The following is a 25,223-nucleotide window of genomic DNA, read 5'->3' as shown; positions in this document are numbered from 1 at the left end:
AGTAGTACCAATGCGTTAGATCGAACTTTAGTCAGTTCCGATCATTTTATAGGAGATCGTTTGAGAAACGCGATTGTTTACACTTTGCTGAGGCTCATGGGAGATTGCGAGCTGAGGCTCGTGAGACTTTGCGGATGGCTAATGCTATTGCGATAGCTGCTATACGTACCAGGCTATTTCATGTCAAAATAGGCTGCTCTGTTAATGTTTCGAGTAAATCTACGGATCGATATGGAAGGGAAACATAGGTAAGTAGTACCAATGCGTTAGATCGAACTTTAGTCAGTTCTGATCATTTTATAGGAGATCGTTTGAGAAACGCGATTGTTTACAGAGGGCTCGTTGGTTATTGGCTAGTGGATGCATACCGCAACCCTAGTCAACCTCAGTTTGATGCAGTATAGCTTCTATTTTATGCGCCTTATAATCCGGTGCGCCTTATATATGGACAAAGTTTTAAAATGGGCCGTTCATTGAAGGTGCGCCTTATAACCCGGTGCGCCTTTTAGGGCGGAAAATACGGTACTTTTCGAAAAGAAAAAAACTTTTTTGTTTCTTTAATTTATTTGCATTTTATTAAAGCTACAAATGTGTCAGATCATTTTGGCGGACACTGTACATACAGCCACAGTTCTACTGTTTGAACTGACAGTTTGAGTGATGACAACATGTATAATGGTGTCACAACATCAATTGTGACAACTGTGAATAGTTGGGGTGTTAACTTAAAGGCATATTCTTCACTAAAATGTTTGTCATGCCTCTATAACAGGGCTCCAGATTACCTAATGGTGGCATTGCGTCACTTTTTTCCCCCTAAAATTGATTCTGGTGTATTTTTTTTTCTTTGGCTTTTGACTGACTTTGTTCTTATTGTTCTTATTAATCTATACTAATTTGTGGTTCAATTGGTTGATTAAAATCCTCCCACTCCCCCTGCCTGATATGTATAAGATATGTAAGACAACAAACCAAAACTCCTTTAATCCAGCCAAATTTGACAACTCCTTTAGATTCAGCAGCTTCCTTTGCTGCAGCTTCCTCAGCTGGGGTCAGCTCATCACCATTGGCAAACCCATCTTCAAAAGGTTCCTGAAGAAGAAAAAAAGAAGAAACTAAGAAAAAGTGTGAGGGAGAGAAATTGAGAAAGAATTGTTCCTTTGAGTGAGTAACGTAAAATTGGGTCCCTGAGACAACTTCTGTGACCTCAAGATGAAACCTCTTTTATGGCCCTCCCCTTTATTCCCTTTATTCCCATTGCAGTCAAAGATCCAAAGGTATTCTTTGCAGCAAGAGATTGTTCACTGTTGCCATGCAGGTTGATGGTTAAGATGGATGGAATAATTCTTTTATAAAATAATTTAAACGTGCGTGCGCGCACACACACACAAACACACACACACACAGCGCACACGCACGCACACACTGGATGTCTGTGTGTGCGTGTGCGTACAGCATACATACAGTACATATTACATTAATACACCTGTGTGACTTAAGTGGGATGCCAGTTTTGCCAATTTTGGAAATGGGCAGTTTTATGTGGTTGCTGTATTTGGCTCATGATCACAGACATTCCAGAGATGCAACTAACTGTACACATGCAATTAAAAAGTATATTTTTACTTTCAAGACATTGTATATACAGTTAATATTTAATAATAATAAATTTACCAATTTACTAATATTCTTTTATGATGCCGATTGTAACTCTGGAACAAGTTATTCCAAGTTATAGTAAATTTTGAAATAAAAGTAGGGCAAGTATGTATATTATATCGATTAAGTATATATATACCGTATTTTTCGGACTAAAAGTCGCTCCGGAATATAGGTCGCATTAGCCATAAAATGCACAATAACGTGAAAAAAAAACATATATAAGTCGCTCCGGAGTATAAGTCGCATTTTGGGGGAAATTTATTCGACAAAATCCAATACCAAGAACAGACATGAACGAGCAACAACAGGGTAAACGATAGGTATGCTAACGTGACATAAACACAAACGAAGAGCTGAGAACGGGCCTGACGTAACATTCAGAGTTATTCAAAAAACTATTACATAAATAACACGTTTATAAAACCACCTGTGTCACTCCAAATCATTAAATCCATTGATCGTCCTTTGTCAACAATGGGTGCGCGCCGCTGACGGCGCTTGCACTTCAAAATATTCCACAGGCCCATATAACGATATATAAATTATCTATCAAATAACTATTATATAAGCAATAATATTATCAAACCACCTGTGTCACTCTAAATCATTAAATCTATCGATCAAATTCCTCATCCTTTGTCAACAACGCCGCGCGTGCGCCCTGACGTCAGCCTCGTCGTTATCCCACAGATCTAGTATATAACTATATTGTAGCGTTAACAAAGTATAAGGAAAGACGTGGGTTTGGTAAACGGCTCTTTATTTAACAAAACAAGAGTTCAATAAAAACATATACAAGTTGCTACATGAAATAAAATATATCCAATAACTATAACAAATAGTTAACCGCCACACGGCCCCAAGCACCGGCGTCGACTTCCAGGCGTGTGGCGGCGTGGACTTCCATCCCCGGAGGTGGCACTTCCAGCCACGGAGGTGGAAGAGAGCTCCATAGAATAGGACCAGGCGTGCGTAAAAGCCATGTCCGAGCCCCATCCACCGTCCCCGGACAGCCACCCGGCCGAGCACCGGCCCCCGACTTCCATCCACGGAGGTGAAAGAGAGCTCCGTAGAGTAGAACCGGGCGTGCGTAAAAGCCATGTCCGAGCCCCATCCACCGTCCCCAGACAGCCACCCGACCGAGCGCCGGCCCCAGACTTCCATCCACAGAGGTTAAAGAGAGCTCCGTAGAGTAGGACCGGGCGTGCGTAAAAGCCATAATAGTTTTTCAAACCTTCTGTGTCACTCCAAATCATTAAATCCTTCAAACTCTTCGTCCTCCGTGTCACTTACAAACAAAGCCGCCCATGATGCCAGTAGTACGTGGGGCCCTTCGTCATCCCGTGATCAATCTTTGTCCTTTTTGTAAACAACCACCGCGCCGCGCCACGCTGCTGTCACTTGAAATTCAAATTACAGTAATCCCTTGCTACATCGCGGTTCGTTTATCGTGGTTTCACTTTTTTTTTTTCTTTTTTTTTTGAGAATCTTTGAAAAAATTCACATATAAGTCGCTCCTCAGTATAAGTCGCCCCCCCCACCCAAACTATGAAAAAAAACCCGCGACTTATAGTCCGAAAATTATGGTACAAGGCCGTGTGGCTCAGTGGTAGTGATTGTCTCCCAACTTGAAGGTTGTGGGTCCAGTCCTCACCCCTCAAGTTTCCTTGAGCACTAATTTGCTCCCAGTGCCACCTGGCAGTGCCTTGCATGGCAGCCACTCCCTGGTGGGAGCCACACTTCCCACCGGTGGAATGTCTTTATTTTGTTATATACCAGTTGTAAAATGACAATAAAGGCATTCTTCTTCTTCTATTTACAGTAGTTCAGGGTCAACTTGATGTAATGGCAGCTGTCTGCTTATTTTAGCCAGCTCAATTTCCTGTTGTCGTCATGGAAAACTGTCTGACATCCTTTTTATATACAGTATTTGCAAGCCTCTACATGTCTATCCACTTGCCAGTGCACATGTTTTACTAATTTAGAAGGATTCTTTTATAGCCACACTTTGTAAACCTAACAAAAAAAAACACAGGTTACACCCTAAAGGGTTTTAAATGGAATAATAGAGAATTGCAATCACAATAAATGACACCTAATACAATTTAAAGCGGCAGTCAAATATTAATAGAAGAAGGCAATAATCCTTACAAATTATAATTGACCTGTGTTCAGATAACATTTACTCACTCACTCCTTCTGGTGAATTCACATTTTTCATGAGATTTTCTCTTTGAAGTTGTGTCTCATCACCTCTTGCACCATTGACAGAGTCACTTTGTAATTCAGGACTGCTCAAGAACAAAAATCTTATTGTCAGAACCCGTACATGTCATTTTGGCCAAGTCAGCAGGCCTCTCAGAGTTTCAGTGATAGAAACAATGAACAGGGTGGACAGTCACAGGAGATTTCTGCCATACAATGTGGAGATGAGATTGTGGACATTTGATCATTTCTCTTTGTCTCTGGGCTTAAGTAGCTTGCAATAAGTGAATGTTTACACAATCCGTTTATTTAAAAAGTAAAAAAAGTACAGATTTTTCTGTTGTTTTTTTGACATTCCATCCTGTTTTATCGGTCCAATTTCTAATCGCTGCACATTCACTCACTTCTTTTGTACACTTAGACATTGAATTACCGTATAGGCATACTTAAAAGCCTTTAATTTTCTCATAAAATGAAGGTATGCCTTCAATAATGTGCGCCTTTTGTGTGGACCGAATTTCAAAGTCTGTAAAGTTGGTTCGTGTGGTTTCTGTAATATACAGACGTAATATGTAGACCCGATGAACCAATCAGAGGACATTACATTTTACGTAGATCGGGTCAAAAAAACAATCAGAGCTGTACGTAATACGTAGAGTACATACCTCCGCCGCCATTGATAAATAAATACTATCGTTTGTGCAAATTTGTAAAGTTGTTTTGTGTGGCGAAAGCCACACAGAGATGTAATATACAGGCATAATATGTAGACCCGATGAACCAATCAGAGGACACTACGTTTTACGAAGATCGGGGCAAAAAAAAACAATCAGAGGACTACGTAACAGAGTAGGTACCTCCGCCGCCAGTGCTAAATAAATACTATCGTTTGTGCAAAGCAAACAGCCTTAAGACCCTCTAAAATGAAAAACAGAGACATGCTTACAAGGCACAGTCAGAGCTTTCTGGAAAGCCAGGAACATTGCGGAAGAGCAACGTGACAACGGCGAGATAATGACAAGAGCGAACTTGGCATAGTTTAATGGCGACCTTTTTGATTTGGATACAGAAGATGAGGATTTTGACGGATTCGCGTATTAATATCGATTAACTGTGAGTACAATACAGTACATGATTATATAGTAGAATAAACTACAACCGAACTTACTGTCTTTCTCCCGTGACATTTTTTTGTTTACCGTAAGTCATGGCATACATGGGCCCTATAATGCGGTGTGACGTATGTGTGGATTAAATACAGAAAAATCCCCAGAATTGAGTCTGCGTCTTTTAACCCGAAGCGTCTTATAGTGCGGAAAATACGGTATACAGTGCCCTATTTCTGTCAGCGCAAAATTCTTATTTTGCGTTGACAGAACTAGGGCAAACTTACTACTTTAAGAAACTTACTCCATTTCAACATTTTGTTGAAATGGAATAAGTTTCTTAAATTGTTTTACAGCATCGGGTTTCAGACCTTCTCTCCTCTTACACAACTAAACACAATCCTCTTCTCAGCAAAGCTGAATTGCTGTAGTGACGTCTGTTTTTCCATCACATGGTGTGCAGCTCAGAAGAAAATGCTTCCAGCTTTACTGACATGAACAGAGGGCTTATGGGATTTCACGACAATATTTTACTGTGTTTATCTTTTTTTTTGCCCTAGGCCTGAAATGTGCATGGATGTTTGTGCGTGTGTTTGTGCACGCGTGTGCGAGTCCCTCGGCAGCACTGACTGACAGGGTGGGGGGGACACTTTGTGTAAACAAACAAGCACAGGTTTTTCTTTCAAATCAAAAACATAATCGCCCTACTAATCTATACACACTTAACTACAGCTCATATTTCAGGCTCATAAGTTTGGCAGTTTGTTAGTTTTTTATTCTAGATTAGAAGTGTCAAACTCATTTTAGTCGCGAGCCACATCGTAGTCATAGTTTCTTTTGGAGGGCCATTATGTCAACCCAAATAAATGTATGAACGTCATATTAGTACCGTAATTTTCGGACTAAAAGTCGCTCCAAAATATAGGTCGCATTAGCCATAAAAAGCCCAAAAAAGTGAAAAAAAACATATAAGTCGCTCCGGAGTATAAGTCGCATTTTGGGGGGCAATTTATTCGACAAAATCCAACACCAAGAACAGACATGAACGAGCAACAACAGGCTAAAGGATAGGTATGCTAACGTGACATAAACACAAACGAAGAGCTGAGAACAGCCCTGACGTAAAATTCAGAGTTATTCAAAAAACTATTACATAAATAACACGTCAATAAAACCGTCTGTGTCACTCCAAATCATTAAATCCATCGATCGTCCTTTGTCAACAATGGGTGCGCGCAGCTGACGCCGCTTGCACTTCAAAATATTCCACAGGCCCATATAACGATATATAAATTAGATATCAAATAACTATTATATAAGCAATAGTATTATCAAACCATCTGTGCACTCTAAATCATTAAATCCATCGATCAAATTCCTCGTCCTTCGTCAACAACGCCGCGCGTGCGCCCTGACGTCAGCCTCGTCGTTATTCCACAGATCTACTATATAACTATATTGTAGTGTTAACAAAGTTCAAGGAAAGACGTGGGTTTGGTAAACGGCTCTTTATTTAACAAAACAAACTTCCAGGCGTGTGGCGGCGTGGACTTCCAGCCACGGAAGTGGAAGAGAGCTCCATAGAATAGGACCGGGCGTGCATAAAAGGCATGACCGAGCCCCATCCACCGTCCCCGGACAGCCACCCGGCCGAGCGCCGGCCCTCGACTTCCATCCACGGAGGTGAAAGAGAGCTCGGTAGAGTAGGACCGGGCGTGCGTAAAAGCCATGTCCGTGCCCCATCCACCGTCCCTGGACAGCCACCCGGCCGAGCGCCGGCCCCCGACTTCAATCCACGGAGGTGAAAGAGAGCTCCGGAGAGTAGGACCGGGCGTGGGTAAAAGCCATAATAGTTTTTCAAACCTTCTGTGTGACTCCAAATCCTTAAATCCTTCAAACTCTTCGTCCGCCGTGTCACTTAGAAACAAAGCCGCTAATGATGCCGGTAGTACGTGGGGCCCTTCGTCATCTTCGTCATCCCGTGATCAATCTTTGTCCTTTATGTAAACAACCGCCGCGCCACGCCGCATCGCGCTGCTGACGTCACTTGAAATTCAAATTACAGTAATCCCTTGCTACATCGCGGTTCGTTTATCGCGGTTTAACTTTTTATTACTTACTTTTTATTACTTACTTAATATACTTACATTTTTGAAAATTTTTGAAAAAAAACACATATGAGTCGCTCCTTATTATAAGTCGCCCCCCCACCCAAACTATGAAAAAAAACGCGACTTATAGTCCGACAATTACAGTAATCCCTTGCTACATAGCGGTTTCACTTTTTTTTTTTTGAAAATCTTTGAAAAAATTCACATATAAGTCGCTCCTCATTATAAGTCGCCCCCCCACCCAAACTATGAAAAAAAACGCGACTTATAGTCCGAAAATTACGGTATATACAGTAAAGCAGGGGTCACCAACACGGTGCCCGCGGGCACCAGGTTGCCCGTGAAGACCGCATGAGTCACCCGCAGGACTGTTAGCTCAAATAGCAGCACTTGTCAGTGAGCTGCATCTATTTATTTTACAGTCAAACCTCGGTTTTCGAACGTCCTGGTTCTCGAACAAATCGGAATTCGAACAAAAACTTAGAGATGTTTTGCTTCGGTTGTCAAACAAAATTGGGAGGTCGAACCTCGCGAGATGAGCCGGGAGGACCCGAGAAAACCCGACCGCGCGGCCCGGATGCCGACTGACTCCGTTGTTATTGTATTTTCGTTACTTTGAGGATTGTATTAACCCCTAATCATGCATCCAAAGAAAGCAAGTGGGAGCAGTAAAGCCATCCTAAAACACAAAGACGCTCTTAAAGCAATGCAACAGTGAGCGCCCGGCGCGCCGCGGTTGCGCGATCGGACCAAATTAAGCTCCCTGCGCAATGAGGTCCACTTAAATTTTGGAAAGTACATCAGGACTTTAAAAACATTTTCTAAATTTCAGTGACGGCTCTGTCACAATAATGCGACCAGCGCGGTGCAGTTGCGCGGTCGGCGACGCGCTACGGTTGCGCAGTCGCGCGATCGGACAAATATGCGCAAATGAAAAAATGCTTAAAAAAGGCGGGGGATTTTGTCTTGAAACAGATTAAAAAATTTTCCATTATTTGTAATGGGAAAAATAGATTCGGAATTCGACCGATTCGCTTCTCAAACCGCCTTCTGGAACAGATTGTGGGCAAAAAACAAGGTTTGACTGTATTTTTGCTATTCTTGTTAAAATTACACTTACATGTGAACTGGAAATGACATTAATAACACATAGTGAAAGCCAAATTGAGCAAATTGGCTATTTCAGAAGTGTGTGTCAAACTGGTAGCCCTTTGCCTTAATCAGTACCCAGGAAGTAGCTCTCGGTTTAAGAAAGGTTGGTGACCCCTGGACTAGATATATCAAATAAATGTATTATAAACAATAATTTTAACGAACTATCCGTGTCATTCCAAATCATTAAATTCATCGGAATATTCATCCTCTGTGTCAATAAAAAAAACAAAAAAACAGCTGTTGACTCCGGACCTACGTGCGCCGCTGACGTCAGCTTCGTCGTCAGTTGCGGCTCCAATTATTCCACAGATCTACGTATATAATTAGATTGTAGCATTACCAAAGTACCAGGCAAGACGTGGGTTTGGTAACCGGCTCGTTATTTCACAAAACAAGAGCTCAACATATGTGTGTGTGTGTGCTCCAAGCAAGTGCCCTGGATCGCTCCCCCCCGCTGCCTTCACGACCTCACTAGACAATCGGAAACTGCTGAAGTCTAACAACATACACGTTGCTACTCTAAATAAACTATGTATCAAACCCTAAAGGAGAGCTCGGACACCTGCGGAGGAAACTCATGACCGAGGAAGTAGCTCTCGATTTAAGAAAGGTTGGTGACCCCTGCAGTAAAGGCTACACAACAAACTGATGAATACCTATTTTTGAAATCAGAGACAAGTAAAAACTTTTTTAAAAAGATGAATGGTAATAAAAATTGCTATCAACATCTCTAAAAGTGAAGACATTTTGCAGTTTTTGTATTGACACAATGTCGTTGCACAAGTCTTCACGGGCCCTAATAAAATGATTTGGCGTGCCATATCTGGTCCCCTGGCCTTGAGTCCGACACCGATGTGTCTTGATAATATTTTAGTGTCAGTATTTCCTGGGGGTATTTGAGTCTGTTACCGTGGTGACAGACAAGTTAATTCAAGATTTTTTAAATCCATCTGAAATGACTATTACACTACTTCTACACTCGAAAGACCAACTTGCCAATGTTACCAATATCACATGCTGTCCAAAGTTGCTACAGTACGTGAATGATGTACATCTGCTCTTAAGAGTACCAGCAAAAATACTGATTTGTTGGTTCCAATATCGCAATTGCACAATGTTACCACAAGCGTGATTAGGTAAATTATTTGAATGTTAGTTTATTTTGAGACTACAATCATAAAATCCTTTGGTTGTAAAAATGTTCAAAGATTTTGACTGATTTAAAGCCCAAATATCACGGTAATAAATTCTACTGTTTTACGTTTTAGTCATTTAGTTGTGGTCTATATAAAGTGGAACAATGACGCTTTTGATTGAATTCCTCGTTTTGATACCATCACAAGTCCCTCTTCTACTTGTTCTGAGGTGCGGCTCAGAGCAAGCCGTTTTGGTGCGGTCTCTTTAAATGCAAATGAGATACTTCACACCCCCAGGCCGCAATATGTGTGCCTCCCTTTCCGGTCGACATTTTTAGTTGTTTTTTTTTAGCCAAGGTAGTGTTTACCGTTTTTTGCCATGTATAATGCGCAGAATTTAACTAATTTATTGTCCTAAAATCTGGGGTGCGCATTATACATGGGTATAATTTTTTCTTTTTTTTTTTTTGACACGTCAGCTATATAAAGAGCGAGAGTTCAGTTCTCTACCTAAATGCGTATTACAGGTAATATTTTATTTCACAACACTTTGCCTTGTTCCTTTCTTCTCTGCTGTTCACTTCAAACACGCTCCATACGAACACAATGCTCTCGTATCAGACGCTTGCTCGATCACCTGCTCGTTTGCTGTCACAATGTACCCTACACAAATCCGAAACATTTCTTCGCTATCGAGTTTGCTAGCGCATGCGCAGTGATACTGACCGGCAGAATAACAACCGGTTGTTCCCAAAGATGATCTTTTTTCTGAAATAATTTTACGTTCACGGACTTAAGTAGGAGTCAAAATTTGGGTGCGTATTATACATGGGTACAGGTTTTTTCCAGCATCGACATGCCATTTTTAGGGTGCGTATTATACATGGGGGCGCATTATACATGAAAAAAAACGGTACTTTTTTTTTTTACTTTTTTTAAACAAGGTAGCTTACTTGCACCACAAACTTTTTATTTGTTGAAAGATTTCAACGACAGAAGAATTGTCCATACAACCATACATGACACGTAATAAAATAAATCCACTCACAATATTTATGAACGTCTTGTAAACAAGCCCTGCAGTCAAGCTACGAAGTGAGCTAATGCTTGCGCAAGCGAGAAGCTAACAAATGCGTTAAACACATTGTGTTACTCAAGAATAATACAGCACCTTCGATGCAATTAATCTGGTACAACTACTGCAGCACCTGGAGGGATATACCGTATTGGCCCGAATATAAGACGGCCCCGATTATAAGACGACCCCCTCTTTTTCAAGACTCAAGTTTGAAAAAAGACTTTTTGAACACCAAATTTAATTTCTATACAGAAAATGATAACATTTGAAACAAATGATTATAACAATATATTCAAGAGAAAAAGCATGTTATTTTTTCCTCATTCATATCATGCAAAAACTGTCTATCACATCTTAACATCTGAACATTTAAATATGTAAACTAAAGTGCAATTACATTTGTAAATGAATGGCTTCTGGTTTTTGAAATGTAAATAAACCAATCTACTGTGATAAAACAACAACATTTCAATAACTGCATTAACCATTAAAGTGAAGTCTAACTGTAACTGTAGTCTTGAAACAAATCTGAATAAGGAAAAACATTGTAATAAAATAATGCAAACTGCTACCGCTATTGTTGGGGAGCCTGAGGACTGTATAGGGCATAGGTCGGCAACCCATGGCTCCGGAGCCACATGTGGCTCTTTCATCCTTCTGTTGTGGCTCCCTGTGACTTTGGAAAATAATGAGTATTTTATAAAAATTAAATGTTATTTTAGTTTGTTCATTTTAAAATATAATTCTGAATTTGAAGATTATGGTAAACTTGTAACATTAAAATTAAACGTTTTTAATATTTTTACCGCCCTAAATATGCGTCACATCCGCCGATGTGCGACATTCAAATTCCTGGCGTCCCTCACGTCTGGCAGCCGGCGTTTTTCCAGCACACTACCAGCGTGATAACTATATATTAAGTGAAGTAGTCGTTTTTTTTAATTCAGGAGGACAAGTGGCTGCACACTCCAGTACACGCAATGGGACAGAAGCAGACTGCGCATTTTTTTGGTTTGCATTGTTTGTTCAGTGCTGGTGGATAATATTTGGATAAGTTTGGATTTTTATCTCATAAATAAGAGGACAGGTGACTGCAGGCTGTTTGCATTTTTTGTTCAGTGGGTTGGGTAAGTTTGGATTTTTATTTCTTAAATACGAGGACTCAAATAGACACCGGGTATTTTATTTGAAATTAAGCATCAACCAAGTGTAAAATGCTTTTTGTTACATGCAGAAATAAAATTCTGTGTTCTCTGCAGCAGTTCGTTGATTTCATTTTCATAAATGCAATAGTTTTTTGTACATAGCATAATATATACATGCATAATATATATAATGATGTCAAAATGGGTTGTGGCTCCGGGTGCTTTCTTTTCATTGGGGGGCGGTCCCAAATGGCTCTTTGAGTAAAAAAGGTTGCCGACCCCTGGTATAGGGGGTCGGCTCGGATAGTTATGCTCTTTTAGCCCCCGGGTGTCGGTCAGAACACAGGAGGGAAGACGTGGTTCAGTTTTGATTGCTGTACTGAATTATTGGCAAAAAATAATAATAAATAACCATAAATGAAATACACTCGGCAACACACCAAACATAAGTCATCGATCGAGACAATAAAATACATTTGCTGGCGACCGTTAGTCGCCGTGCCGCTGCGTAACGGCCACTCGTACGATGCGAGGCAAACTCAAAGGAGCGCGCCGGAGCTGTCAATCAAACGGCGCACACACGAAGCAAACCGCGATCGGACAAAAGGCACAACAGTGGACAATAGTAACAATGAAATGTATATACTCACTTTGTGTCAAAGACGCACACGATCACAGCAACATACTCAGTCGATTATGAGCGTGCCGGAGCTGTCAATCAAACGGCGCGCACACGAAGCAAATCCCGATCGGACAACACGATCACAGCAACATACTCAGTCGATACCAGCAACCTTTAACTTACTGCTGCGCACAAGTGAAAATGGGTATTGTTGGGGAGGGTTATACGCTAGATCTTGGATGTATATAGTGTACAAGATGGTGTATCGGTTAGAATACAGGAGGCCGCAAATGACGCTGGACACAGGGAATGGCCAAAAGGTAGATGGATGGATGGACAGGTTTATTGAGCTGCAGAATTAAAGGTTTATAGAATGGCGGAGTCTGCAATAACGAATAATAAGAATAAGGGTAAAAGAAACAATCCCAAACTAAATATTCCAAATATAGCACAAACATGTTTCAAATGACCCTAAAGAAAATACAGTATAATAAAGTTGTTGCCAACGTACATGGTTGAATTCTAATGCTACAAGTGGCCACATTATGCTTATCTCAATGTAATGTGGGCAATCGGATGGTCTGGGGAGACCTCTAGTGATCGAAATGAGGAACAGGAATGGCGGCAACGGGAAGTGTCTCTCGTCCGCGAATCCGCTCCGAGTGCCATACAAGGACCCGAACTGACACGAAGGCAACAAATACAAACAAATATACTTATTATACGACAACAAAGATATAGGGCTTACTTTTTGGTCATGAACTCGGCTTTACTTCGCTTCGACTATAACTAGCGAACTTCTACACCACCATACCGTGAACTGCTCTCTTCCGGACTGCCCTGCTCATGCGCGGAGAATGCCGCGTCACCCCATAGAGTCACGTGACATGCGGAGCGGGAACACAAGGCAGAGCCGCTGCCAACACAAACATGCACATAGAACAGCACAGCATGCAAACAATGTTACAGCCTTCTGTACAGCCGCCCCCAAATGTGCAGGGCACATTTGTTTCAAATGAAGGCTCATCAGTCTTTATGAGAGTCTTGAGTCACTTCCGATGGGAGGGCTGGTAGCACCACCAGTCGAGCTACTGGTCTGGTGTACACATGCCCTTTAATGTCGACATCAGCTGACCTTATGTGGCCATCGTCACTGCGATGGATCTTCGTCACAGGACCAATAGGCCACATGGCACGGGGTAACTGTGGCTCTGTGATCATGACCACTGACTTCTCCAGGAGGTCGGGGGGGGAGGCTTGCCATTTGTGTCTTGTTTGCAATCCCGGCAGGTAATCCCTGATAAATCTTGACCAAAACTGGTCGGCAAGGACTTGGGAGTGCCGCCAGCGCCTTTGGCTCAGGATTTCGCTCTTCGGGTAGACAATTTGGGGGAGTGATCCATCAGGCCGCCCCAGTAGGAGGCTATTGGGGGTCACGGGGTCGACGTCAGACAGGTCAGCGGACACATAGCCCAAAGGTTTTGAGTTGAGAATGGCCTCCACTTCCAACAGGACGGTGGAGAGGACGTCCTCATGGATAGGCTCAGTACCTAGACAGGTGCGGAGTGCAGACTTGACTGCTCGTACTTCTCTCTCCCATACACCACCAAAGTGAGGGGCTGCTGGGGGGTTGAAGTTGAATTTGATCTTACGTTGAGCGAGTTGACTTTGTAGGGTTGGACACATACTTGTGAAGGCTTCCCGAAGCTCTTTCTCTCCTCCTTTGAAATTGGTCCCGTGGTCTGACCACAGTTCCGAGGGGGTTCCTCTTCTGGCAATGAATCGCCTCAAAGCCATCAGGAAAGCATCAGTGTCCATATTTCGTATGAGGTCCAGATGTACCGCTCTGGTGGTCAGGCACTTGAAGATGAGACCCCAGCGTTTCTCATGGCGTCGTCCAACCTTTACTAACATGGGACCGAAACAGTCCATGCCAGTGGCGTGGAAGGCAGGTTTATGCAACTGGAGGCGTGCGGTTGGGAGGTCAGCCATTTTAGGTATGGAAGGCTTGGCCCGCCAGCGCTGACAATCTGCACAGGAACGTTGATAGCGACGAACTGCTTCACGGCCGTGAATGATCCAATAGGTCCTCCGCAGCTCTGCAAAGACTCGCTCTGGCCCCGGGTGTTTAAGGTCCTGGTCATATTTCTTTATGAGCAGGCGGGTCACAGGGTGTGAGGCGTCGAGGACGATAGGGTGTGGGGTGACCTCGTTCTGGCCCTCTAGACGGCGTAACCGGCCTCCTACTCTGATTAGGTCGATGGAGGCGTCGATGACTGGCGCTAAAGTAAGGAGTCGACTCGAAGTTTTCACGGGCTTCCCTGCTGACAGCTGAGCACAATCGTCTGGAAAGGATTGCTTCTGGGCTCGTTGAAGGATGAGTACCTCAGCTTGTCGGTATTCTTCAGCGGTAGGTGAGTAAACCGAAGGGGCCAGGCCATGAAGCTCCCTTGCAGTAGCGTCCATGAGTTCCTGCCAGGTGTTGCGTGTCTTGTTTTGTAGAATGGCAATGTCAGGTGAGGTGACGGTGGACCCACAGAAAGTACCTTTCCTTAATTCAGCGGCATCATCAGGTGGAATACAGTGTGGCATTTCTGGCCAGGTGGTTGGACCCTGTAGAAGGAAGGCGGGTCCTTGTGACCATCGATTGGGCTCCAACAGGGATATCAATGTCTTCCCTCTTGTCAGGTCGTCGGCAGGGTTGTTGTCTGAGTCTACATAGCGCCAAACAAAGCCTTCCGTAAGCTTCTGGATCTCAGCTACTCTTGACCCTACAAACACCTTGTATCGACAGGATTGTGAATGTAGCCAGGTGAGTACAGTGGTAGAGTCAGACCACAATACTGTGCTGTGTACTGGGAGAGCAAGCTCTTTCTTAAGGGTGGAAGCCAACTGCGCTGCTACAAGAGCCGCACACAGCTCAAGGCGAGGTACAGAATGCACACGCTTAGGGGCTATGCGGGAGCGAGCCAGAACAAAGGATAAATGTACCTTACCCTGGTTGTCTTCGGTTCGGAGGAAGGCTACAGCCCCGTAGGCCTTTTCTGAGGCGTCACCAAAGATGTGCACTTGCCGAGTGGTCCCTTCGCGGGGGCTATCAGCAGGCGCATACGGACGTGGCATGGTAATGTCCGGCAGATGCTTGAGCTCCGCCTCCCAACAGGCCCAAGCCTGTAGCAGGTCAGGAGGGAGGTTAGGATCGTCCCAACCTCGCTGCTTGTCCCACAGCTGTCTTAGGATGAGCTTGGCGCGAGTGGAGAATGGCAGCAGGTATCCCAATGGATCGTACTGTGAGGCTAGGATTCTATAAATGTTCCTCAAGGTTGGTACATCGTAAGGGACTAGCCGCTGCTTGTAGCCTAGGGAGTCTGCCTGCCAGTTCCAGCTGAGGCCCAGGGTCGACTCAAACGGGTTGGACTTATCTTGGGCTAACCACAGGTCTAGACTGGTGGATCTGAGCTCTGAAGGTAGGTGGCTGAGAACATTTGGGTCGTTGCAAGCCCACTGTCGCAATTCAAAGCCGCCCGAGGCGAGGAGCTCCCTGAGCCGGTCCACCCGACCCTTTGCTTCGCTGGGTGTAGCCACACTCTGCAGGTAGTTGTCGACATAGAAACAGTGCTCCACGGAGAACCTCATGTCATCGTTTGACTTACTGGGATCCTTGACATGGCTTTGCAGGGCGTATGTCGCACAACATGGGCTACAGGTGGTCCCAAAGGGGAGGACCTGCCATTCAAAGATCTTGGGTGGTTGTTCTACCTCTAGGTCTCTCCATAAGAATCTCAGAAGGGGGCGATCCTCAGGGAGGAGACGGACCTGGTGGAACATCCCTTTAATGTCCCCACTGACTGCAATGGGACATTCTCGGAACCTCAATAGGACCGCTAGCAGGGAGGCACCTAGAGTTGGGCCTGGTAGGAGGAACTGATTAAGGGACTGGCCCAAAAATTGATGAGAACAGTTAAAGACGAGGCGGTTCTTCCCATTATGGGTCACGAGGTGATGGGGGATAAACCAGCTCTCCGTTGATGAGGTGTCCTCGCTAACTTCCTGCACTGCGCCTGACTCGATGAGTTTCCGCATCTCTGCTTGGTATGCTTGTCCCTGCTCAGGGTTCTTAAGGAGGCGTCTCTCAGTGCTGCGCAACAGGGCCATAACTGATTCTTTAGGTGCTTGCAATAGGGGCATAGCCGCATGGCGTAACAGGGGAGTAGCGTATCTAAGGATGCCACTCACCTCGGTACGTACTGTCTTCGTCTCCAGCAGGGCTATGGCTTGCTGATCCTGCTTGGATCGTGTCACTTCCCTCTCTGGCCTGTAGGGGACTGTATCCACTTGCCAGAGTCTCTCCACATGCCTGTAGAGATCATCCATGGGTGGTGGAACAGAGGTGAACAGGCATTGAGCTGGGTGAGCCGGCCGCCCCGTCGACTGACACGGGCCCTGCAAGGTCCACCCCAGTCTAGTGTGGACAGCTGCTGGGCTACCATGAGGACCAAGCCTGACAGGCTCGATGGGGGTTATGAGGTGGGGCTGGTCTGAACCTATGAGAAGCAAGGGCTTTACTTCTCGGAAGGTAGGAATAGGGATTCCACGCAGGTGCTTGAACTTCCTCTGTAGGTGGCTAACTGGGTAGCTATGTGGGGCTAGATTAAGATGGCTGGCTGTAAAGGCATCAGTGATCTTAAACATGACATTAGGGTTGGTGGGGGAGGAGACCCGGAATGACACTGTATGGCCATGCAAAACTTGGATGTCCGAGCGCACTGTGCGCAGTGGGAGGTCTTCGGGAGCGCCGTTAAGGGCTAGTGACTTAGCAGCGGTGGGGAGCAGCATAGTCCTCTCAGACCCATCATCCAGTATAGCAAAGGTGTCTAACTTCTGACTACCATAGTGCACGTGTACTCGCACCACCTTCAACATGACTCGGTTCCCCACATGTGGTCGGTCAAGGTAGAAGGACTCGGAGGCACAGGTAGTCAGGCAGCTTTCAGCCTTTGGAGGTGAGTCATCCTTAACTTTCTCAGGTCTTATGTTAATCTCGTGGAGAGCGAGAAGGTGCTTGCCTTGACAAAGGTTACAGGGTTTCTTGAGGTTGCACTGAGCGGCGAAGTGTTGACGGGCACAGCGCCAACACCGCTTGTGCTCCTGGATCCACCTTTTCAGCTCGTCTTTGGTGAGCTGGGCTACACCACTACACTGGCTGAGGTAGTGGTCTGTACTCTCACAATAGGCACAGTATACCTTGGATTTGTCTTTCCCTTTGACAGGTTTCTCTTTAATTAGTTTCACTGAGGGCTCCTGACTACTATGCAGGACTGTTGTTTGCTTAGCCACAGGACGAATGTTCCATTTAGTGCTCTGCTTCTCCTTGGAGCTCCGGCTACTGGTAGGATCGTCAAAGTCCTGACACCATGACTCGTGGCGAAGCCACTCTGACAGGTCCCTCAAGGTGGATGTGGCTCCAGATCGAGTGGGCTGGGAACGGCGGAAATCGGCCCGCTGTTCAGGAGGAAGCTTACTCAGTAGGCGAGCTACGTGAGAGCCACAACTTAGTTCAATTTCTCCTTCGTGGCCCAAGGTCTGGAGGAGACCCACCAGTGATTGAACTTGAAGGGCAAATTTCTGGAACGCCATTGGATCACCCCGCCTGACCTCTGGGCCATCCAGGACGCTGGATATCTTCTTTAGGGCAAGCTGATGAGGTTGACCATATTTGTCATAGAGAGCTGTCATGGTGTCCGTGTAGGGGGTTGGGGAGTTTAGATAGGCGTCAGATATCAGTTTGGCCTCCTCTAACTTAAGATGGTCTACTAGTACCTGATACTTGAAGAGTTCTGTAGCATTGGAGGGGAGGAGGTTCTCTAATGCTATACGCAGCCGGGCAAACTCACTAGGGTCCGGGAAAGTGAACTTGGGAATGGTCGGTTGGGGTCCTCTGTACACTGGCTCTGGGAATGGAGGTTGCATGTAAGGGGTGGTTCTGTGAGAGTGTGGCACTTGAAGATGTGATGGACCAGTTGGGGATGCTCTTAGAGGTAAAGGGAAGTTACATGGCGGTACAGGAGGAACATGGGAGGACTCACGGCTAGAAGGAATGAACTGTGGATGACGGAATTGGGCTGGTTGTGGCTGAGGCCTGTAGTGTAGAGGCTTGGTCTTCGCTGGAGTCAGGTAAGGAGGTAACTGATGAGCTCCCAGATTAAAGGCACTGAGGTCGGCGTTTAGAGCTTCCTCGGGTTCAGGCCATGGCGGGGGATCAGGCCAATCCTCCTCTTCCTCTGACTCAGTGAATGTCGAGCTGTTGCTCGTGGTGACGGCCCCATCAGGTGGGGTGGGACTGGAACATGCTGGTAGAGGGATGTTCACTTGACTCGTGCCTATTGTTAGAGAGTGGGCCACGTCAATCAGCTGCTGAAGGTCACTACGGGCTTTATTTAGCTCCTTCAGTCCGGCATGGATGGCTTCGTGAGTATCACGCAGAACCGCATTCTCATCTGGTAAGGTTTGGCGGTTCGGGTGGTACATCGGGTGCTGGGTTGGCTGTTGTTGGTATGACTGGACAGGTGCAGAGAAGGTTCTATCATCCGCATTCCTCCTCCGGGTGAAGCTTGAGGCTAGCTGAGGGGCTCTATACTGAGCAGCATCCTCGAAGCTCTCCGGGTGAAGTTGAGGTGCATGCAAGGAGATCGTCTGGACTAGTCCCTTCTGTGGGTATGACGGTCTGCCTGTTGGGGTCGGTGTAAACGAGTCCCACCGTGGTTGGCCGCTGTGCTCATATCCCACGTAGTCCACCTCGAAGTCCTGCATCCAAGCTGGGGGGTGCGTCCGACGTTTTGGCCTCACATCCAGGTGTCTTTCTTGATCTTGCTCCATCCTGAACACTATATCCGGCTCGAAGGACCACAATGTTGGGGAGGGTTATACGCTAGATCTTGGATGTATATAGTGTACAAGATGGTGTATCGGTTAGAATACAGGAGGCCGCAAATGACGCTGGACACAGGGAATGGCCAAAAGGTAGATGGATGGATGGACAGGTTTATTGAGCTGCAGAATTAAAGGTTTATAGAATGGCGGAGTCTGCAATAACGAATAATAAGAATAAGGGTAAAAGAAACAATCCCAAACTAAATATTCCAAATATAGCACAAACATGTTTCAAATGACCCTAAAGAAAATACAGTATAATAAAGTTGTTGCCAACGTACATGGTTGAATTCTAATGCTACAAGTGGCCACATTATGCTTATCTCAATGTAATGTGGGCAATCGGATGGTCTGGGGAGACCTCTAGTGATCGAAATGAGGAACAGGAATGGCGGCAACGGGAAGTGTCTCTCGTCCGCGAATCCGCTCCGAGTGCCATACAAGGACCCGAACTGACACGAAGGCAACAAATACAAACAAATATACTTATTATACGACAACAAAGATATAGGGCTTACTTTTTGGTCATGAACTCGGCTTTACTTCGCTTCGACTATAACTAGCGAACTTCTACACCACCATACCGTGAACTGCTCTCTTCCGGACTGCCCTGCTCATGCGCGGAGAATGCCGCGTCACCCCATAGAGTCACGTGACATGCGGAGCGGGAACACAAGGCAGAGCCGCTGCCAACACAAACATGCACATAGAACAGCACAGCATGCAAACAATGTTACAGCCTTCTGTACAGGTATAATGTCAAGACCCTGAATATAAGATGACCCCCACTTTTTCAGTCTTATTTCAATGCAAAAAAACTCGTCTTATATTCGGGCCAATACGGTATAACACTTTTCTACACACCTGGATACTCCAGATACACAAGAAAATGATTTTAAAAGCAAAATAATTTTCCATGATACATGTCCTTTAAGATACTTTGAAGCCAATGAAGACCTTTCTTAGATTCAGGGATTCAATGCCTTTTAAGACTCTTTAAGAAAGCCACAAAAAAACCTGGACTCACTTGGAATTATTCTTACTTGGCTTTATTTGACGTCTTCAACGTTTTCACATGACCTACTTGGGATACATACCCTCACTGGTTTTCACAGCAGCCACAGCACAGTGTGTTGTGCCACACTTTTGGAGATGAAGGTAGGGGGTGGGGTAGTGGTTGCTTGTTTGTGAGCTGGGGTGGATATCCATCTCCATTCATGTGGGAGTAAAAATATTGATTTTTGATGTGCTGAATGTCACAGACTTTAAAGCCAGCGGTCAATCTTTCATGTAGGACTATAAGAGTAAGTGCTGGAAAAATGTTGTTCAATGTCAAGATTATGCAATTTACCATATTTTCCGAACTATAAATTGCTACGTTTTGCACAAACTTTGAATCCTGCGGCTTGTAGTCCGGTGCGGCGTATCTATAGATTTTTCGTGATTTTTGTGATGTCTAATACACGTATACACTCGCTAGTAAAAAGGTTGAGGACCGCGGTTGTGCAGCACCGCTTTGCTTGACGGAGGGATACGTGACCAGACACACGGTCACTGAGGAGAAGAATGGTGTGTTGATCGCATGTCCATCCGCCAGGCAAATAGTGCTGCACAATTGACACAAACGAGACAGAACAAGATCAAGACGGACATTAATGGAGAAAAAAAGCTTTTGTACACAAACACCAATTTCGATTTGGCTCTTAACGAAGGAAATAGAGCTGCAGCTGCATGTACTGTAGAGGTTTCCTACAACCACTAGAGGGCACTGGGCTGTTGTTGATGACATCTTGTTGCGTCACCCTTTGCAGTATTTTTTTCCGGTCTTTTCCAGAACTTTACGTGTAGCTTGTATCACTGCTAATTTTACCCCTGTAAGTGATCCCATTTTAATTATTATGTGTGTTGCTAGTGTTCCCTGTACAATAAGTTTATCATGATCGTCGCTTAGTTTGCAGAGCTCTGTCAATAAACATTATGTTTATAAAAGGTATGCGTCCCCAAAGAACCATCACTTTCCCGACAACCCTCTTTGTCTATATTCTCTTACAAATGATAAACATTAAAACACCTGCGGTTTATAGTCCTGTGCGTCTTATATATGAACAAAACAAGATTTTCTCTTAATTTTAGCTGGTGCGTCTTATAATCAAGCGCGGCTTATAGTCCAGAAATTGTGGTAATTTGATTGTGATAATTTTTTACGCATACCAGCCGGATCTATGAGGAAAACCTGTACCTTCACAGTACCTACACTAGTTTGCCTCATCTTGGAATTGTGGAATTTTGTCTTTTTTAATACCATATTTTCCAGACTATAAACTTGTGCAAAAAGTAGCGGCTTATAGTCCAGAAAATACGGTACTTCATAACAGTAGGTAAATAATTTTTTCTGCTGATCATTGAAAAAATGTCACACTATTTTGCAGGAAAATGTTATGGTTAGAATCTTTATATCTAATCTATCCATCATTAGTTTAATATAAAAAAATGTATGCATCATGATACTATCAGAACTTGGTATCTGAAAAACGTGGTCCATACTCTCATGGGTACGAAATACAGGACAAGCTATACAGATATGATGGGTCAAGGTATGATAGACAGATAGGATTGATAAATAAGAAAAATAAAAGGAGATTTTTTTTTTTTTTAATTCCCAAAAAGTGTGTGATTCTTAATCACTGTGCACTGCCCATACAATAATTGAGGTGAAATGTCGAAGCCCGGGAACTTCGTGAGTATAAGGGGTCTGGAATATGCATATGAAAGGTTTGCCGTGCCCTTTCAAGCTTGTCTATCTCTTGTCTGCCATCAAGTTAGTGAAACTATATTGCCATAAACTCTAAACTAAACTAACAAGCAGGAAATATGATATGCTGACATCTGGCTAACAAATGTGGCATGTAAATATTTAAGGTAATCAGGCATGGCAAACACTTTGACAATAGGACTCTCTCGAGCCAAAAGTCAAATCCCCTGGCGTCCTTCACTTCCTGTTTGTGTGTGACCTTTGTAGAAGCAAACAAAGAGCAGGGAGACGGTGTGTTTTTCCCATATAAAATACTCAAAAAAGGATATATTGTACGTGGTGCCCTGTAAATGCATCCACGTAAAATGAAGTACCGAAATCCCGCAGTCCATTAGGGGTAATGGTCGCGAGCAGAGCAGACCGAACTGCCCAATATTTTGCCGCGTACCGTTGCACTCCTAGTATTGATTAAAAACCCTGACTGTGTCATTTTGCATGCTATAGACAGAGGCTATAGCATGCCGTTACATTCACGCCAGAATTAAAAGCATCCAAGAGGAAATGTTGAGCACAAAAACATGTTTTACTACCAGATATTTTGAATGGTATTTTTTCTGATAGCTTGATAGCTTTGTTTCATTTAATTTAAATCTTTATCCAATTTAATTGTTTTTAATTTTATTTTCATTCTATTTAATTGTTTTCCAATTTGAAACAGGCAAAAAAAAATCAATAATTATTGAGAGACTGGTATGAAATACTATGTACGTAGTAATTCCTAGCCCTAAGCACATTTTGTTAAAAAGTTATTTAAGTTGTTTAAGTTGTCAACCACCTCAGTGGCCTAGTGGTAGAGTGTCCGTCCTGAGACTGGAAGGTTGTGGGTTCAAACCCTGGCCGGGTCATACTCAAGACTATAAAAATGGGACCCATTGCCTCCCTGCTTGGCACTCAGCATTAAGGGTTGGAATTGGGGGGTTAGATCACCAAATGATTCCTGAGCGCGGGACCGCTGCTGCTCACTGCTCCCCTCTCCCCCAGGGGATGGATCAAAATCACACGGGGATGGGTTAAATGCAGAGGACAAATTTCACCACACCCAGATGTGTGTGTGACGATCATTGGGACTTTAACTTAACTTCATTTGACTTCTCATAGTTGTGTTGCCCTCTTATTTAAGGTTGAACATTTTAATTTAAAATGAAATCACCTAAATTCAGCCTTTTTTCTTTGAGTCCTGAAAAACAAAAATCCAATGCATGCGCGCGCGCACACACACCCGCACCCACCCACACCCACCCGCACCCACCCGCACCCACCCACACACACACACACACACAACACACAACACACAACACACACACACACCTCGCCACTTCAGGTTTTACCTTTCGCGAATGCGTTACTTCGCAGGTTCATAAGTGACGGGAGAACGGCGTTTAAATACACGCTGATAGCGTGGGGCGTGCCTCTGAGCAATGTGCGTCACTGTGGACAAGCGCGGGAAGCACGACAGCCAGCTTGTCACGAACGAGGCAGGAAAGCCATGTGCAACACGGACTGTTTATTTAGGGGATGCGAAGCCCTTCACAAAGCCCCCAAAATTCATTCCTTTATCATTTTGGTTCTGGATTGTTTATAAGTCAGAACAATGCTGTTGCTTGTCCTCAAATATGTGCAAAATGATATGCCAAAACCCTCATAACCGTGCTGGTTGAGTTCACCAGCATCCATCCATTTTCAACACCACCCATCCTGCTCATGGTTGCGGGGGGTGCTGGAGCATACCCCAGCTGACATCTGGCGAAAGGCATATAGAGACGGACAACCAATCGCACTCTCATGCACACCACCACTGAGCGGGAATCAATCCCTCGCTGCCTGCACACAAGTCAAACGTGTGTACCCCTACACTATGAGCGACGGGCTCACAATCACTAACACTAAATTAAATACATTTTGATTTTCCTTCAATGAAATGTAGCCACCCAGCCGCTGATCACTCAAACAGTAGCGACTTATTGATTACTGTGAGCAGTCATCAACTGACACTAGAATTTCCATTCCAGATTTTGAGTCACACAGACATGAAGATATGTCAGTGTAATAGAAACACCAACAGCGACCTTGCCATAACCTCTACAATGGGAATACAAAACATCTTTGAGATCCAAAACGGCTGCCCATTTTCAGTAATATGGCATATTTGCTGCTGACTGTACTAGTAATTTTGAGCTGATGAAAAAATAAAACCAGGCCTACACTACTCCTACGCTACACGTTTTTAAGAGTTAATACAAAACCTGACTAAAAATACAATAGGGGCTCTATTTCTGCAGTATAACCTTGAGAAAACATGACCGCAGCCTTTCATCACAGGCTACTCGATGTGTCAGATATGGTATTACTGATTATTAACTGCTTCAGAGAGTCTCCCCTGTGTTTTCATTCTTGTAGCTCTTTGACTGTTTAAGTCAGTGGTTCCCAAAGTGGGCGGTACCGCCCCCCTGGGGGCGGTGGAAAGATCTGGGGGGGCGGTGAGGAAGAAAGGGGCGGTAGGGGGGCGGTAGAGGGGCGGCAGTCGATTTGTACACAACACGCCGCTCTGGCCCAGTCAGATCCGACAGCATAGACTACAAAAGCAAAAGCTCAGGTTTGTAATTTCAAGCTTGTAATGTTCAGAATTTTATCTTATAATAAAAACCGCATTCTGGAGGTCAACATCATCTTGAGTTCAAGTCAACATGAAATTGGGGACTCGCCAGAACGCGCCGTGTTGTGTTGTGTTGTGTTGAGCTGGTTAGGGCAGTGGTCCCCAACCACCGGGCCGCGGACCGGTACCGGTCCGTGGGTCACTTGGTACCGGGCCGCCAAGCCGCACAGAAAAAATAAATAATTATCAACGATCAATTAATTCAGGTCAAGACACTCGTCCCGGTCACGTGACATGTTTCCCCAGTCGAGCCCGCAAAGCTAATATGTGGCGACAGGCTAACTAACCAGGCAATGAAGCATTCAAAACTGCTTCAACACATGGAGAACAAGCATCCTGCAATAAAAGACAAACCTTAAAGGAATTCACTGGGGAGGCAAAGGGGGCGCCAGCCTGCAAAAGTTTGGGAACCACTGGTTTAAGTCTTTAAAGGTATACTCAATGCTGCAAGTCAAGGTTTTCTCCTGAACTATAAATTCATAGTCAACATACACAGGAGTAATGGACGCCCCACCCGCACGCACGCGCGCACGCGCACACACACACACACACACACACACACACACACGCGCGCGCGCGCGCGCGCGCACGCGCGCGCGCACGCGCAC

The 25,223-nt window shown here is 44.6% G+C and overlaps 1 protein-coding gene across 3 annotated transcripts in view; it reads right to left on the bottom strand.

Annotated features, from left to right (window-relative positions):
• Nucleotides 1-25,223, bottom strand: part of slc12a2 (solute carrier family 12 member 2) — a 97,827-nt gene that overhangs the window by 62,966 nt on the left and 9,638 nt on the right. For all 3 annotated transcript variants that reach the window (XM_037265782.1, XM_037265784.1, XM_037265783.1), the window contains one exon: nucleotides 973-1,092. In XM_037265782.1, coding sequence (XP_037121677.1) covers nucleotides 973-1,092 — 120 coding nt within the window. The remainder of the gene's footprint in view (nucleotides 1-972; nucleotides 1,093-25,223) is intronic.

Source organism: Syngnathus acus, chromosome 12 (assembly GCF_901709675.1).
Source record: "Syngnathus acus chromosome 12, fSynAcu1.2, whole genome shotgun sequence".
In the NCBI taxonomy this organism is placed as follows: Eukaryota; Metazoa; Chordata; class Actinopteri; order Syngnathiformes; family Syngnathidae; genus Syngnathus; species Syngnathus acus.
Note: the sequence above shows the minus strand (reverse complement) of the source record. Positions and strands in the feature narration are given on the sequence as shown.